At 41.5% G+C, this 17,869-nt stretch overlaps 1 protein-coding gene across 1 annotated transcript in view; it reads right to left on the bottom strand.

Moving 5' to 3' along the window:
- Positions 1–17,869, bottom strand: part of prdm6 (PR domain containing 6) — a 195,734-nt gene that overhangs the window by 72,377 nt on the left and 105,488 nt on the right. Inside the window, exon 4 of the mRNA XM_073069490.1 lies at positions 15,557–15,684. Coding sequence (XP_072925591.1) covers positions 15,557–15,684 — 128 coding nt within the window. The remainder of the gene's footprint in view (positions 1–15,556; positions 15,685–17,869) is intronic.

Here is a 17,869-nt window from a genome sequence, read left to right as displayed (position 1 = left end):
CATGGCTTAAACTTGGGAGTCATTTTGTGCCTTGACAATAGTAAATTGATGAGAATACAAAAGCATGGATTGTCAGACCTGCACAGGCAGGCACCTTCCAGTCTCAACCCAGTTAATAGGAGTCACTTGACACTCATTTCCAACTCATCACCTGCAGCCTATTTGAACCCAGTTCTCAGCCACAGTCCTTTGTTCACCCATCAAACCAGCCAACATCAACCAGTCGCTCCTACCCTTCAGTTACCTTGTTGCCTTCTCTTGGTTCATATCTGTTCTCTCTTGTTTTGTGGCCCTTCATGGTTTTTATTTTACAGTTTATTATTAAAGATATCACTCATCACTAAATCACCTCCACTGCTCTGTGTTTGGGTCAAGACTCCTGTACATTTCCTGGCAGCATGGGTGAACCAGCGATTCACCAAACAGAGTATGCTCATCTAAAAGAAGTCATCAGTTGACAGGAACACATGATCCAGAAGCGACAAGAAACAGTTGACTATCTATTTGCCACTCTAACCAACTCTCCGTCTCAATATAGCAACCCTGTGCCAGTCAACCTCCCCCCTCAGAGCCCCGGACTCCAATGCCTGAATGTTTCAATGGATCCTCAACCCAAGGCCCAAAATTCCTGTCCCAGTGTGTCTTACAATTCAAGCTTCAGCGATCTCTGTATTCTACGGACTAAGCTAAGATTATCTTTGTCATCCCTCTCCTGACTGGGTGAGCTCTGATCTGGACTGCTGCTATCTGGGACAACAGAACTACTATTTGTCACTTATAAATAAGAGGAATTCACTGCAGAAACCTTCTGGGAAGTGGAAGAGAGCAGGGGATTGGATACTTCCTCTGCATCAAGGCTCACTCTCGGTGCTGTATTTTACCATGGAATTCAGGACCCATGCAGCAGAGTGCAGCTGAAATGCAGAAGCGCTAGTGACCATTTACCATCAAGCCCTCTTGGGATGCTAGAAAAATGAGCTGCCTACTTGGGAAATGCCCACTGACCTCAAAAGCCTCATCACCCTTGCCTCCGAATTGACAAGCGTTATATGGAATGACCCTCCAAATCATCAGCCAGGCTCCTCGTTCCTCGCCCAGAACCATTGCCTCCCTAATCCATGCAACTAGAGAGAGCTCCCTTAATGTCCCAGGAGTATGAAGGTCAGTGGAGAAACAACTTGTGCACTTTCTGTGGAGCCGCCAAGCACCCACACAGCAAATGCCCACATGTTCGGAAAATTAACACCACCCAGTAGAGACGAGGGGCCTTTTACCTGGCAGGCTCCTCCTGGTCTCTTGTTCCAGCACCACAGCATGATTCACTCTCTCTGACCTCCTCCACATCACGACGGCTCAGCGCACATAGGAAGCTCTGGGGCATTCTGCCATAACAAGCAATTTTCTGGACCAGACTCTGTGTGTGCAGCTTGGATGCCTTACCAAACCTATCTCTCACCCCTTCGACTTCAGGGCCATTGATGTACATCCCTCGGGGTCTAGGACGATTGGAAGGTGCACACAGCCCGTGCACATGCGCATCGGCGAGCACCACAAGTCCATCCAATTTCTCCTGATCGATCGCCCAACATTCCTCTCACCTTGGTCACCCTTGGCTCTCCACTCATATTCCTCACTTAGCCTGGTCACCCAGGTCACTGCCGAGTTGGGGACCCTCCTGCCTGAAAACTCAGCCGACTTTACCCCGTTATTCCGTGGAGATTGAGGAAAATCTCAACCTCACCAATCTCCCACAGGATTATCACAACTTAGCCGTTGCCTTCAGTAAAAGGGAAGCCAGCACCTCACTGCCTCACAGACCATACAACCGCGCTATCAGCCTCCTCCTGGACACACCACCCCTCCATGAGGTCATCTGTTCTCCCTCTCCCTTCCTGAGACCCAAGTCATAAATGCCCACATTGCTGACACTGCAATTGTATGGGATGTTGAGAACCAGATCCAGGAGGCCTTGCAGCACAAGCCTGCTCTGGTCAACACACCTGATAAACATGAGTACTATACTGTATGTACAGGGGTGGTCATGCATTCTGAGGCACTCTAGTGGGCCTTCTCATCAGCAATCTGTCTATCTAGGTGCACAACAGACTCTGGATTTCCTGTGACGCGAACTTGGTGGGCCACCATGATCACCCGTGATGGTCAGTTCATAGCTGTCTGACCACAATGTGTCCAGTTTAATTCCTCTAACTAGCAACCTTTTGGACTGTTGTGGTCCCTACTGATCCCCTGACAACCAGGGTCCCACATCGGCATGGATTTCATCACGGTTTTGCCACCTTCCGAGGGGGCCACAATGATCATGCTAGTGCTGGACCAATTCTCCTAGGCCCCCCAAGGCCACTTCATTGCCCTCAACACAAACTTCTGTCAGCAGTTGGAGCTGGTTCTCCAACGTTAGTTCGTCTCCATGGCTTCCCCCAACACATTGTTTCAGACCGGAGGTCCACAATTTATCTCCTGCTTCTGGCAAGCCTTCTGCTCCCTCCTCCGCACCTCAGCGAGTCTGTCCTCTGGCTATCAGCTGCAGATCACTGAGCAGTCAGAGAAAGTCGATTAGCAAGAGGAGAAGATTCTGCAATGCCTTGCTGCCTCCAACCCTTGCACATGGAAGAAGCATCTGCTCTGGGTTGAAATGTCCCACACTTTACACACCTTCTCTGGTATGGCATCCTTTGAAATACTTCATGGCTACCAGCACCCATTGTTCCCCATGGAGGAGCTAACAGTGGAGGTCCTTTCAGCTGTTGATTTGCCAATGCTGGGATGCTTGGAAGAGGGCATGGAGGGCCAACCTAACTGGCAACATGCCTACTGCCACCAGGCAAACCGCTGTCAGTGCCCAGCCAGACATCTCTGGTCTGGGGACCGTGTCTGACTGTCCCTGTGTACCAACTCCCGCAAGTTCTCAACCCAGTTCATTGTCCCTTTAAGATTACTCATCACATCAACCCAGTCACTTACCATCTCCAGCTGCCACCATCCCTCAGGATCACTCCTACCTTCCCTGTGCCCTGCCTCAAACTCATAGACCATGGACCACTCAACCCACACCTGCCTGCACCTCCTGAACCAAGATGATTGAGGGTGGTCCAGGGTATTCCATTTTCTGGTTGATGAATTCACATCGTCATGGAAAGGGCAGGAAGTACCTGGTCAACTCTTAACATTGCAGCCCAGAGGAGAAATCTTGGGTGCAATCCAGTTTCATCTTGGATCCAACGCTCATCGAGAAGTTCCACCACATCCATTTGGAATATACTGGGCCACCGGGGCCAGCCATAGGAGAGGCATCCTGTTAGCTCTGCACAAGCAGGTACCTTCCCAGTATCCACCCTGCTAAAAGGAGTCAACCGCCACGAATGGTTAACTAATCACCTGCAGCCTATTTAAACCCAGCTCTCAGCCACAGTTCTTTGTTCATCCATCAAGCCAGCCAGCCTCATCCATTTGCTCCTAGCCTTTAGTTAGCTTATTGCCTTGCCAAGTAAAGTTTCTGTTTCCGTCATGTTTTGTGGCCCCCTCGTGGCTTGTAATTTTGTAGTTTATTATTAAAGTAATCGCACGCTGCTAAGTTGTCTTTGCTACCCTGCATTCCAGTCAAGCCTCCTCCACAGTTCCTTAAGTGGATAAACTGGGTTGGGAGCATCCCATATTTTCTATCTTCCTAGAAATATATTCCTCTTTCAGTTTTTTTTTCATAGTGAGTACTTCCACACCATCCCTTACATTTCCTATTCCACATCTTCTTTCTGCTCAGGAATCCCGTTATTGTACTTCCTCAAATTTTGTCATTTGTAACCTTGCAAGGATCAGAGTGTTCTAATCCTATAAATCTGATTATATAGCTATGGTCATTTTATGAGATTGTAATTTAGAAGTATTTCATTAAATTCTGAATAATTTGGGGAGTTCCTAGGATATGAATGATGCCTTACAAATGCAAAAAAAAAAATAAAAGCAGAAGAAATTTTAAAAAGGGAGCAAACTTTTCAACCTCCTGGGTCTGCCCAGCAATGATATCACAGCTGAACTTTACCTCAACATTATTTTCCTGCACTGGCCACATAACCTCCTGATTGTCTTGATTTCTAGAAAACAGTCCATCTCTGCCTTGAATATATGTCAATATAAACATATGTTCTCCCTTCTTGCATAGATGAGCTAAGTGGATTACAAATACCTGAAAATTTGCTCTCAATGATTATGTTCACATGATGAAATTCCAAGTTTTCCAAGGTTTCCCTAGTCCCAACATTTATTGTAGGAAAATGAAAAAGAATCACAATCTTTTCAGAAAATAGTTCTGGTTGCCTCATTATAGGAAGGATGTGGAAACCATAGAAAGGGTGCAGAGGAGATTTACAAGGATGTTGCCTGAATTAGGGAACATGCTTTATGAGAATAGGTTGAATGAACTCGTCCTTTTCTCCTTGGAGCGACGGAGGATGAGAGGTGACATGATAGAGGTGTACAAGATGATCAGAGGCATTGATCGTGTGGATAGTCAGAGGCTTTTTACCAGGGCTGAAATAGCTAGCACAAGAGGGCACTGTTTTAAGGTGCTTGGAAGAAGGTACAAAGGAGATGTCAGGGTAAGTTTTTTACACAGGGAGTATTAAGAGCGTGGAATGGGCTGCGGGCAACAGTGGTGGAGGCGAATTCAATAGGGTCTTTTAACAGACTTCTGGATAGGTACATGGAGCTTAGAAAAATAGAGGGCTTAGGTAATCTCTAAGGCAAGGACATGTTCGGCACAGCTTTGTGGGCCGAAGGACCTGTTTTGTGCTGTAGGTTTTCTATGTTCTATGTTTCTAACTAGAATGTTGAAAGACTAAAATATACAATTTAATTGTTTTTTTTAACGTGTTTTTCAAGTGTTTATTTCTATTCTCTAATTTTGTGTTAAGAATGCAATCACCCCTCAGGTACAAGCACTTTTATATTAGTGTAATTTTAATGATTGCTCAGTATCTCTGCATGAGCTCAAAATTTAACAATAGGTGGCCAAGAGAGATTGTCGCTCATCTTGACATGCCAGCTGCTTTCTGACTTAAAGGGATTTCAGGGGAGTTTTTATTTTAGTCAAACGATCAATATTTCTTCATCATGACTATTTAAAAGTCAAAGTGGCCTGGACTGTGCATTCCTAATACTATACCTCAATCACAGAGCTGGAATTATGTTGGAATATTAAGTCACTCAAACTCACAAAATAAATTTCATACAAATCAAGAGGGAATTTCATGAGACTACTTTTGACATTGATGTGGAGCAACAATGAACTGTAACACTTCAGTCCTGATCTTCCATCCAGGGTATGTCATTGCCAAAACTCCACATCCATGGCAGAGCCTTGTGAAATTATTCCTCAGAAATTTCTTTATTGTGAAGACTTCTGACAAGCCAATCTTCACAAAGCTCCCATTTCTACTGAACCAAGACCATTATCCTTAACACCATGGGAGCAATTTTGCCAGGACCCAAACATGGGTCAGAGAGCTCTAATCCTATAACCCCAATTATATGACTATGCTCATCACAAGAAAGGATCAGTTCGTGCAACAGACATCTTCAGAATTACATCTCATGTATTATTGATTCTATTCAACAGGTACCACCCAACATTATTTGCACGTCTTTAAAAAAATATTTCTGCCATAGCATACAAAAATAAAAAAGTTGTTGCTTCTGATGACTGTCTCTTGTGCTACAAAACCAAAGTAGATAAATAAAACCTACTAAAGCATTTATTCACTGTATTGTTCTGTTTCTGCACCAATAAAATCTGATTGCAAAATAAAAAGGCTGTAGTTCTGTGTAAGACAATTTAACACACCAGAAATGCCTCAACTCCAACTCTTATGCATTAGTCTCTTCTCCTGGGCATCTTAATTACAGCAAATGAGTTAATTTCCATCATTTAAATTGGACAATTGAAATCATATCTGAAAAATCTGGAAAAATTCCAGTTGTAGCATCTCACTGATTGTTTCTTCTTTTGACACCGCCTGACCTGCTGAATTTTTCCCAGCAATTTCCATTTTCACTTTATGTAATTTATTACAAAGCAAAATTTTTAAAAATCCAAACAATATTTGAAATGTTTAAGTCCTGTTGCCATTATCCTGTTGTGTGCAGACTCACAGTGACAACTAATTTCCTTGGAAAAATTGAAGTTTTCTAAAATAATACTTGTGGCACCTGTCAGAAGTTGCCTTGACTGCTTTTTAAGTTTCATCTGTTGAGGATAAGAAATAGCATATAGCTGGGTCTTGGATATATTCCAAGCTTGGTTTTTCTATGCTTACTTAGAAAATGTTTCATTTCGAGCATAGAATATAGAACAGTGCAGCACAGTAGAGGCTCTCCAGCCCACAAAGTTGTGCCAACACTTTAACTTACTCTAAAATCAATTTAACCTCTCACTGCCACATAGCCCTCTATTTTCATTCATATACGTACCTTTCTTAGTGTCTCTTTTTGTCCCCAATGTATCTACCTCTACAACTACCTCTGGCAGTGCGCTCCATGCACCTACCACTCTCTGTGTAAAAATACCTACCTCTGACATTCCCCCAAAACCTTACTCCTAACACCTTATTTTAATGTGGTATTACAACATGCAGAACAGTTATATTTGTATTTCAATCATGAGTCTCAGCTTACTTAGCTGGTCCTAGTCAGGGTGTATTTTGAAATACTACAATTGGGTAACAGAATGAGAAATATCTGGGTTCTAATTCCAGTCGCTACCTATTAACACGTACCTGTAATGGGTAATACACTAATGGGTGATATTGAGAATGAGGATTGAATGAGCTGCATGCCCCACTATTTTTAACCACTATCAGACAATTTGTGTCTTAAGGCCATTCATCAAGTGCGACCCTGCAGCAAGCCAGCACCAATGAAATCTGAACAAACCTGTAGTTTAGGGAATGGCCGAAGGAATGTAGTGTAGGGAAGCGTACGGTCATGCACTTAGGCAGAAGAAATATGGGCATAGACTATTTTTCTAAATGGGGAGAAAATTCACAAAATCAGAGGTGCAAGGGGAGTTCCCGTGCAGGATTTCCTAAAGGTTAACTTGTGGTTTGAGTCGATGGTAAGGGAGTCAAATGCAATGTTAGCATTCATTTTGAGAGGACTGAAATAAAAGAAGATGATGCTGAGGCTTCATAAGGCTTTAGGCAGACTACACTTGTAGTATTGTGAGCAGTTTTGGGTCCCTTAACTAAGAAAAAATGTGCTGGCATTGGCGAAGGTCCAGAGGAGGTTCACAAGAATGACTCTGGGAATGAAAGGGTTAACAGATGAAGCCCATTTGATGATTCTGAACATGTACCTGCTGGAATTTAGAACAATGGGGGGATCTCATTGAAACCTATTGAATATTGAACACTTAGACAAAGTGGGTGTGGAGAGGATGCTTCCTATAGTGGGTGAGTCTAGGACCAAAGAGCACAACCTCAGAACAGAGTGACATTCATTTAGAACAGAGATGAGAAGGAATTTCTTTAGACAGAGGGTGGTGAATCTGTGGAATTCATTGCCATGGAGAGCTATGGAGGTCAAGTCATTGAGTATAGTTAAAGCCAAGGTTGATAGGACTTTGGTTATCAGGGCATCAAAGGTTACGAAGAGAAGGCCGAAGAATGAGGTTGAGAAGGATAATTAAATCAGCCATGATGGAATGGCAGAGAAGACTCGATGGACTGAGTAGCCTAATTCTGCTCCTGTATTTTATGATCTTATTATCTTTCCAATATTCGATAAAAAGTGTGTACTATTACTGATATCACCTTCATACAAGGTGCTAAAATATTAATGATTGCTTTTGCATTTTGAATAGGCTAACTTTACTTGATATAACTTACTTGATAATTCACCATAACTGACTTCCTTCACCTCTGGAAATATATTGATTTGTTGCTCTGTTGCATTCTATGACACCTCGTGGGGGTGACAGGCATCAAACCTCAAGTTTATGGGTGAGCAAAATAATTGATAATCCTAACAAGTGAATGATGGCAGGTAAATTAAGAAGAAAAAGTCACGAGCAAATCCAACCTTATCCTCATCGAAGTCTTAAGAGTCATTGGGGGTGAACAATAGAAAAGCTGCGGCCAATATTCCTCTCCCTAGACCAAGAACACTTCTTACGCTTTTATAGCTGCTCTCAACAGGGGCACAATCTGAATGGGTCATCTTTTCAAGACCATTACTGGCCTTAATAGAATTACTTCTGTATTTGAGTGCTTTACACTTAACAAATGGGAATCTTTAAGAATGAATACGACTACACCTGAGGGAACTAACAGTTTTGCAAATTTTCTCATTGATGTTTTCACAATACTTGACAGTACAGAATTATTCCTTGCCAGCTAACTATGAGACATGAGATGTCGCTGATGAAGGGAGATGTACACTCATAAAACACCAGCTCCAGGTGGAGTCCAGCCAAGAATAATAACAGAGTTAGGCCAGAATTGATATGCTTACAGCCATCAGTGAAGTTAAATGCACAGAGAATATTATCAAAGAACAGCAAGATCATTAATGTGGATCACACTTTTTTAAAAAGGTTTAGGTTCGTGGATTTTTATCTATTAATTTAAATTGTAAAAGTAATAAAAGTTTTGAAATTAGCTGTAAAGGATGCTACTGTGGAGTGTTGACCAATCAGGCATTCGGCAGTTTATGGAAAATGATCTGAAAATGTATTGAAAATATTTCAAAATGAGAGTGATCATAAGGTAAAGTTCAAAGTCGGTTTATTATCAAAGTACATATATGTCGCCATCAATGTTCCCTCTAATCTGCATTGACCAGTGTGTGCAAAAATCTAGTGCTCTGCAATTATTTTACCCAGCAACACCAACACCTAAGCACTGAATTCTTAAGTGGAGGTAAATCACTTCTTCTCACTTGCAAGTTCTCCTGCAACTTTTGCCTCACAACAATACACACAGGTAACACCAGTTTCTGTATTGTACATAAATACTTCTCGTAGCTGCACGTTCCTGACCACATGAGCTCTCAGTGTAGCAGTTTCTACTGTTTCATTAAGCCATTCCACTATAAATGAGCTAGCAGTTCTTTTGTTCTTCACACCCTTTGCTTTGTAGGAATTTGACATAGTGAATCAATAATTTCTTCAATAAAAACGGTATAAATAAGCCAGTTCTAAAATCTGCAGACAAATCATCACAAACTCCACGTTGTCAACCCCATTTGCATCAGAAACCAGAAAGGGAAACGTGATTGTGTACGATTGTGAAATATACTTAGCATGCCAACAAGGTAGCGGGTGACAATCTTTTGTGCGCAGTTTAAATTTCTTTGTGTGATAGTAGCAAAAGATGTATGCATGCACACACGTGCATACCTTAGAGGGAACATTGGTCACCATATATAGTTAACGTTGAAGTTCATTTTCTTGTGAGCAGTCACAGTAAAAGCAAGAAACACAATAGATTCAATAAAAGACTGCACCCAACAGGACAGACAAACAACCAATGTGCAAAGGAAAACAACAAACTGTGCAAATATAAAAAAAGATAGGTAAATAAATAAGCAAGCAAGCAATAAACATTGAAAACATGAGATGAGTGAGTGCATTGGGTGCAGTTTAGCGCTAGGGTGAGTGGAGTTTGAGTGAAGTTATCCCTTTTGGTTCAAGAGCCTGATGGCTGAGGGGTACTAGCTGTCCCTAAACCTGGTGGTGTGGGTCATGAGCCTTCTGTACCTTCTTCCTGATGGCAGAAGCAGTAGAGAGCATGGCCTAGATGGTGGAGGTCCTTGATGATGGATGTGCTTTCCTACAACAGTGCTCCATGTAGATGTGCTCAGTGGTGGGGAGGGCTTTACCCGTGATGGACTGGGCTGCACAGACTACTTTTAGGAGGCTTTTTCGTACAAGAGTATTGGCCAAGAGTCACCACACATCTATGGAAGTTTGTCAAATTTTAGATTTCATGCCAAATCTTTGCAAAATTCCAAGAAAGTCTAGAGGCACTGCCATGCTCACTTCATAATAGAGGCAAGCTTCTGTGGATCTCAAAGAGACACTTGGATGGTATGTTTTGCCTCCCAGGAGCCAGTGTCAGGGATGTCTCAAATTGGGTCCACAGCGTTCCAAAGTGGGAGGGTGAACAGCCAGATGGAAAAGCAAGGAGGTTTTGAAGAGAGGTTTTATGGAGCTGGGTAGAAAGCTGAGAAGCAGGACCGCCAAGGTAGTAATCTTTGGATTGCTGCCTGTGCCACACACCACGAGGGTAAGAACAAGAACACTTGGCAGATAAATGCACGGCTCAGGAACTGGTTTAGGGGACAGTGTTCTAATTCCTGGATCTTTGGGACCTCTTCTGGTGAATATCCAACCTGTGCAGAAGGGACAGGTTACACCTGAACCTGAGGGGGTCCAATATCCTTGCGGACCAGTTTTCTCAAGCTGTTCGGGGTGGTTTAAACAAATTTGGCAGGGAAATGGGAAGTGGAATGATAGGGCTGAGGGGGTGGAGCAGTTGGTTTACAAACGAAGAGAGTGTGTTGTGAGACTGCGAGCAAGGACTGCTCATGCTTGGGCAAAATTACTGCCAATGGGATGAGTTGCTATGTAAAAAGGGAACAAAACTGAAAAGTGATTAATACAGCACTGAAAGTGTTATATTTGAATGAACACAGTATATGGAATAAGGTAGATGAACTTGCAGCACAGTTAGAGATTGGCACGTATGATGTTGTGGGAATCACTGAGTCATGGCTGAAAGGAGATTATAGTTGGAGCTTAATGTCAAAGGATATACATTGTATTGAAAGGACAGACAGGTAGACAGAGGGGTTGGGGTGGCTCTGTTGGCAAAAAATGAAATCAAAACCTCTGAAAGAAGCTACATAGGATCAGAAAGTGTAGAATTGTTGTGGGCAGAGCTAAGAAACTACAAGGTATTCAAACAGTAGCAAAGATGTGGGCTACAAAGTACAAAAGGAGAAGGAAAAAGCGCAATGTTATGATAGTAAATATGCAGGCAGATTGGAAAAATCAGGTTGGTGCTTAACTCCAAGAGGGGGAATTCGTAGAATGCCTACAAGATGGCATTTAGTGCAGCTCATGGTTGAGTTCACTAGGGGATAGGCAATTCTGGATTAGGCATTGTGCAATGAAGCAGAATTGATCAGAGAGCTTAGAGTAAAGGAACTCTTGTGGCAGTGTTCATAAATATGATAGAATTCACTCCGCAATTTGAAAATAGAAAGCTAAAGTCAGATATATCAGTATTACAGTGGAGAAAAAGGTATGATAGAGGAGCCGGCCAAAGTTGATTGGACGGGAACATCAGCAGGGATGATGGCAGAACAGCAATAGCTGGAGCAATTTGGAAGGCACAGGATATATCTGTCCCAAAGATGAAGAAGTATTCTAAAGGGAGGAAGACGTAACTGTGACTGACAAGGGAAGTCAAAACCAACACAAAAGGGCATATAAAAGAACAAAAATTAGTGGGAAGTTGGACGACGGGGAAATTGGAGAATTGGGAAGCTAATAACAACCAGCAGAAGGCAATTAAACATTCGTAAAGCATGAAAAGATTACACATATAGGTCAGCTAGCCAGTTATATTAAAGAGGATACCAAAAGTTTTTTCAGATACATGGAGTAAAAGAGAGGCAAGAGTAGATATCAGACCATTATAAAGTTATGCTGGAGAGGTGGTAATGGGGGACAAGGAAATGGTGAATGAACTGAGTATTTTGCATCAGTGTTCACTGTGGAAGACACTAACAGTATGTCAGAAGTTTGAGAAAGGCAGGGGCAGAAGTGAATGAAGTTACTATTACTAGGGAGAAGGTGTCTGGGAAACTGAAAAGCTTGAATATAGATAAATCAGCTGGACCAGGTGGTCTACACCCCAGGGTTCTGAAAGAGGTGGCTGAAGAGATCATGGATGCATTAGTAATGATCTTTCAAGAATCAATAGATTCTGGCAGGGTTCTGGAGTACAGGAAAATTGCAAATGTAATTTCACTCTTCGAGACGGGAAAGAGATAGAAGAAAGGAAATTATAGGCCAATTAGTCTGATCTCAGTGGTTGTGAAGAATTTGGAGTTGATTATTAAGGATGTGGTTTTGGGGTAGTTAGAAACATATTATAAAATAGGCCAAAGTCAGCACAGTCTCCTCAAGGGAAAATGTTGTCTAACAAATCTGTTGGAATTATTTGAAAAACTAACAAGGGGTAGACAAATGAGAAACAGTGGATGCTGCGCACTTGGATTTTCAGAAGGCTTTGACAAGGTGCCACACATGAGGCTGCCTAACGAGTTAAGAGTCCATGGTATTACAGTGAAGATACTAACATTGATAGAGCATTGTCTGATTTGGAAAGAGTGTGAACAAAGAGACCAGTGCTGTTCTACAGGGGTCTGCGTGGACTGCTTCTTTTTGCGTTATATGTCAATGATTTGGATGATGGAATTGATGGCTTTGAGGCCAGGTTTGCAGATGATATGAGGATAGGTGGAGGGGCAGGTAGTTTTGAGGAAATAGAGAGGCTACAGAAGGACTTAAACAGATTAGGAGAATGGGCAACCAAGTGGCAGATGGAATACAGTGTTGGAAAGTGTATGGTCAAGCACTTTGGCAGAAAAATTACAAGAGTAGACTAATTTCTAAATGGAGAGAATATTCAGAAATATGAGGCACAAAATGACTCGGGACTCCTCGTGCAGGATTCCCTAAAGGTTATTTTGCAGGTTGAGTCGATGGTGAGGAAGGCAAATGCAATGATTGCATTCATTTCACTTGAATCCCAAGGGGATCAATATCCTGGCAGGAGGTTTGCAAAGGCTATTGGGGAGAGTTTAAACTAGAATTGTTGGAGGGTGGGAACCAAACTGAAGTGACAAAGGAAAAGGTGGTTGGCTCACATATAGAGAAAGCTTGGAGGCAGTGCGAGGGGGAGGATAGGCAAGTGATAGAGAAGGGACGCGCTCAGACTGATGGTTTGAGATGTGTCTATTTTAATGCAAGAGTATCATGAACAAAGCAGAGGAGCTTAGACCGTGGATCAGTACTTGGAGCTATGATGCTGCAGCCATTACAGAGACTTGGATGGCTCAGGGTCAGGAACGGTTACTTCAAGTGCCAGGCTTTAGATGTTTCAGAAAGGACAGGGAGGGAGACAAAAGAGGTGGGGGTGTGGCACTGTTGATCAGAGATAATGCCATGGCTGCAGAAAAGGAGGAAGCTATGTATGGATTGTCTACGGAGTCTCTGTAGGTGGAAGTTATGAACTGGAAGGGGTCAATAACTCTACCAGACCAGTGAGTCTTACTTCAGTGGTCGGTACGTTGATAGAGAAGATCCTATACAGCTCGTGCCTTACAAGCCTGATTGAATTTTTTGAGGATGTGACTAAACACATTGATGGAGGAAGAGCAATAGATGTTGTGTATATGGATTTCAGCAAGGCATTTGATAAGGTATCCCATATGCAAGGCTTATTGAGAAAGTAAGGAGGCATGGGATCCAAGGGGACATTGCTTTGTGGATCCAGAACTGGCTTGCCCACAGAAGGCAAAAAGTGGTTGTAGACGGGTCATATTCTGCATGGAGGTTGGTGACCAGTGGAGTGCCTCAGGGATCTGTTCTGGGACCCCTGCGCTTCATGATTTTTATAAAGGACCTGAATGAGGAAGTGGAGAGATGGGTTAGTAAGTTTGCTGATGACACAAAGCCTAGAGGTGTTGTGGATAGTGTGGAGGGCTGTCAGAGGTTACAGTGGGACATTGATAGGATGCAGAACTGGGCTGAGAAGTGGCAGATGGAGTTCAACCCAGATAAATGGGAGGTGGACTCAATGGCCTAATTCTGCACCTATATTTTATGGCCTTTATGATTTATGGTCTATAGAAGTGAGACAAAGCAGCAGCGGGCAGTCATGCTAGAACCATACAAAGCTTTGGTAAGGTCACAGGTGGACAGAACATTCAGATTTAATTATCATTTTGCACTAAAAATTTGATAGGACTGCAGAGAGTTCAGAGAAAATTAACAAAGGTTCTGCTAGGACTGGAGTATTATGAGAAGAGATTGATTAGATTGAGATTGGTTTCCTTGATGCCCATGCTGAGGGAAGATTTAATAGGCAAAAATTACATAAGGCATTGAATGAATACTTTTTGCTATGTAGTGAATAGCTATATTCTGCAACTTTCTACCTGTAAGTGTTAAGAAAAGAATTTTCAAAAAGGAGTTACCTGTCATTTTATAAACACAAGAGATCCTGCAGATACTGGAAATCTAGGGTAACACATACAAAATGCTGGAGGAACTCAGCAGGTCAGGCAGCATCTATGGTAAAGAATGAACAGCTGAAGTTTTGGGCCAAGACCCTTCAACATGTCTGGATAGAAAGGGGGAAGACATCAGAATAAGACATCAGAGGCTGAAGGGAAGGAGTCCAAGCTAGCAGTCGATAAATGAAGCTTGTTCCGGCTATTCCTCCCCCCCCCTTCCAGTCCTGATGAAGGGTCTCAGCCAAAAATATTGACTGTTTATTCTCCTCCATAGATGCTGCTTGACCTGCTGAGTTCCTCCTGTATTTTGTGTGTTCAACTGTTGAGAAGGAGAATTTGAGTTATAAGATCCACTCTTATGTGATTGAATGATTGAGCGGTTTCATAGGATCACATTATCCATTCATCTACTCCTCTATTCTACTCCTCCAGTAGGACTCCTCGTCTTCTACTCTTCTACAGTAGGGCAGAGATATAGAATGATTGCAACAATCTGATCCAGACAGCCCTGTACCTCTCTTTCCGCCAGCCACCTGACCACCTATTACCTTTTAGCTTGTACTCCTTCTCCTTCTCCCACCTTCTTATTCTGGCATCATCCCCCTTTGTTTCCAATCCTGATGAAGGGTCTTGGCCCAAAACATCAACTGTTCATTCCTTTCCACAGAAGCTGCCCGACCAGCTGAGTTTCTCCAGCATTTTGCATGTGCTATCTGTTATTTTACCCCTTCTTTTCCACCATCCATGGACCCAAACCTTCTTTCCAGGTGAAGCAGTGACTCACTGATAATAAATCTGTGGCAGTCAAGTGATGAACATTTTACCAAAGACTGAAGTTAACTTTGTTGATGATTAAGAGGGTTTCAGCAGTCAATATCGCTAGAACTATCACTCAATAATCAGGGGACAGAAACTTGATTTTTTTTTTCATATAAAACAATGACAACAACTTTGGATTTCACTTATTTTTTTATGATCCATTGTCTCACATTTATCCGGCATGCAGATCTGTCAACTCCAGTCTAGTTTGGACAGTATACTGTCTTGGGACCCCTGATGGAGTTATTAATGAAACTAAGCAAACATCTTACTTCTGATTTCTGAGAGACAAGACCATCGATGATACACTGCATACTAATAAATGTGAGCATTGTAGATATGGTTTTAGATATTTTTCTATTTGCAGTCAGACCAAATGTCACACTGATAGGTCAAAATTGTAAGTACCACCTACCTGTACTGGACAACAGTCATGTTCTGCTCTCCACAATGTCTTGCACAACGGATATATCTCATCCAATTTGACTTGTTGGGGTCACTGCCATCAATAAAGTGTTGTAGGGATCCTTCTTGATCATATATCTGAGAAAGGGGTCAGAAAGTCAAATTGTTAATTGGATCAACAGTGATCACTCCCTTGTTGGATGTCCAAGCTGGAAATTTATGATCATTTAATTTATCGCTGACATGAAGCAATTCAGGAATCTCTCAAGCCATTAAAAATAAATTAATGACAGAAAATGTGAAAGAACATACTTCTCAATTTTTAATGAGCTCTTTACTGGCAGTCAAAATACAGAAATAATGTGATTTAAGAAAGTGCCATTTTGGGCCATATTTTCTTCAAGAGATTCTCAAAATGAAAATAGTAAGCTTCTTGATCCAACCCGATACCTATTTCCATGGTAACAAAAAGTGCAACATTAATTAATTATAACATTGCTTTGTTTCAAGCTAAACACAAGAGCCACTGGCAGACTTAATTTTTATTTTTATTGAGTATTGTTTAAACCTACTATCTTTGCACTTTGTGCCTAACCATCTTTACATTATTCTGTTTTGCATTCATCCCCGTAATTATACCGTTTACTCTGAGAGCTTCATCCAATCTAGGAACTTCCTTGCAGCCTGATATTTATGACAATAAACTGGTCTGAATCTGAATTGGACATAATTTTGAATGAACTTTAGTATTAGATCTTCTTGTTTAAAAATACTCTAATTATTGAACTGCTGCGGTGGGGTTAATTTTGATAGATCTTATGGAAATATAATTTATAACCAAAATAAATGAATAATAAAATGTTTTATTGAGCGTAGTCTGTAATTTATATGCATGTGGCTTACTGTCAATATACATGTTAAAGAAAATGTCCTAATAAACACTTGCTGCAATTTGTCACATTAACTACAAATCATGGTGAAATGATTTAATTGTGGATTGATTACAAGAATTTTAATAGGAATTTCAAAATAGTGTTATCCTTTCTTTTCAACAAATATGACATTTCAAACAGTGAGAAATATATTGGTATGTATCATGCACCAGCTATTTGCACTTTAGAAATCAGCACTCTTTAATTATCTTCACACATTTTAGCCACTTCATTAGGTACCTTCTGTAATAAGGTACCAAATGAATACATGTCTGTGGTCTTCTGCTGTTGTAGCCCATCCACTTCAAAGTTCAGCATGTGTGTTCAGAGACACCCTTCGGCAAACCACTGTTCCAACACGTGGCTATTTGAGTTATTGTCACTTCCTTGTTAGCTTGAACCAGCCTGGCCATTCTCCTCTGTCCTCTCTCATTAACAAGGCATTTTCACCCACAGAACTGCTGCACACTGGATGTGGTTTTTTTTTGTTTTTCACACTGTTCTCTGTAAACTTCATTGTGCGTGAAAATCCCAGAAGATCAGCCCTTACTGAAATACTCAGACCACTCCATCTGGCATCAACAATCATTCCACAGTCAAAGTCACTTAGATCACATTTCTTCCGCATTCTAACATTTGGTCTGAACAACACTGAACCTCTTAACTATGTCTTCATGCTTTTATGAACTGCATTGCCGCCACATGTTTGGCTGATCGGCTATTTGCTTCAACGAACAGGTGAATGTGTAGCTAATAAAGTGACCACTGAGTGCAGAATGAAATAAATAATCAGAGATTAAATTTACCACAGTGGAGAGCTGGTTAGAATGCTTCTATAACATTTATTTGTAGTTCAGTTTCTTAGAAAAATCATTTAATTCGTTCTTTGGAAATATCCTGTTACATATCTGAGTGAGTCACATCAGCAATAGGATTAAACAAATTTTATATCCCTTTTTATTTTTTTTAAAATTTGCTGCCCTGTCAGCACTCAGATATAATATGATAATTTTGATTTGAAAGATGTTTTGGAGCTACCTGGATAACCTTGACCTACAGAAAGATAGCTGGATTAATAAGATATTTGATCATCTTCCCTGAACAACTTTGTGATCTTCCTCACTGTAGAATCTAGCTTTTTATAATTGCATTTGTTTTTCCTCCAGTTCTATAATAGAAAGTCAGTATTAGTTTTGGTATTAGTATTGGTTTATTATTGTCACATGTACCAAGATACAGTGAAAAGTTTGTCTTGCATACTGTTCATACAGATCAGATCATTCCAATGTATTGAGCTAGAATGAGGTAAAGCAATGTCAATGTTGAATAAAGAGTAAAAGCTGCTGAACAAGTGCAGTGCAAAATCATATCAGATCGAATGCAAGTCCAAC

Source organism: Hemitrygon akajei, chromosome 2, assembly GCF_048418815.1.
Source record: "Hemitrygon akajei chromosome 2, sHemAka1.3, whole genome shotgun sequence".
Lineage (NCBI taxonomy): Eukaryota > Metazoa > Chordata > Chondrichthyes > Myliobatiformes > Dasyatidae > Hemitrygon > Hemitrygon akajei.
This window is presented reverse-complemented; position numbering and strand designations above follow the sequence as displayed.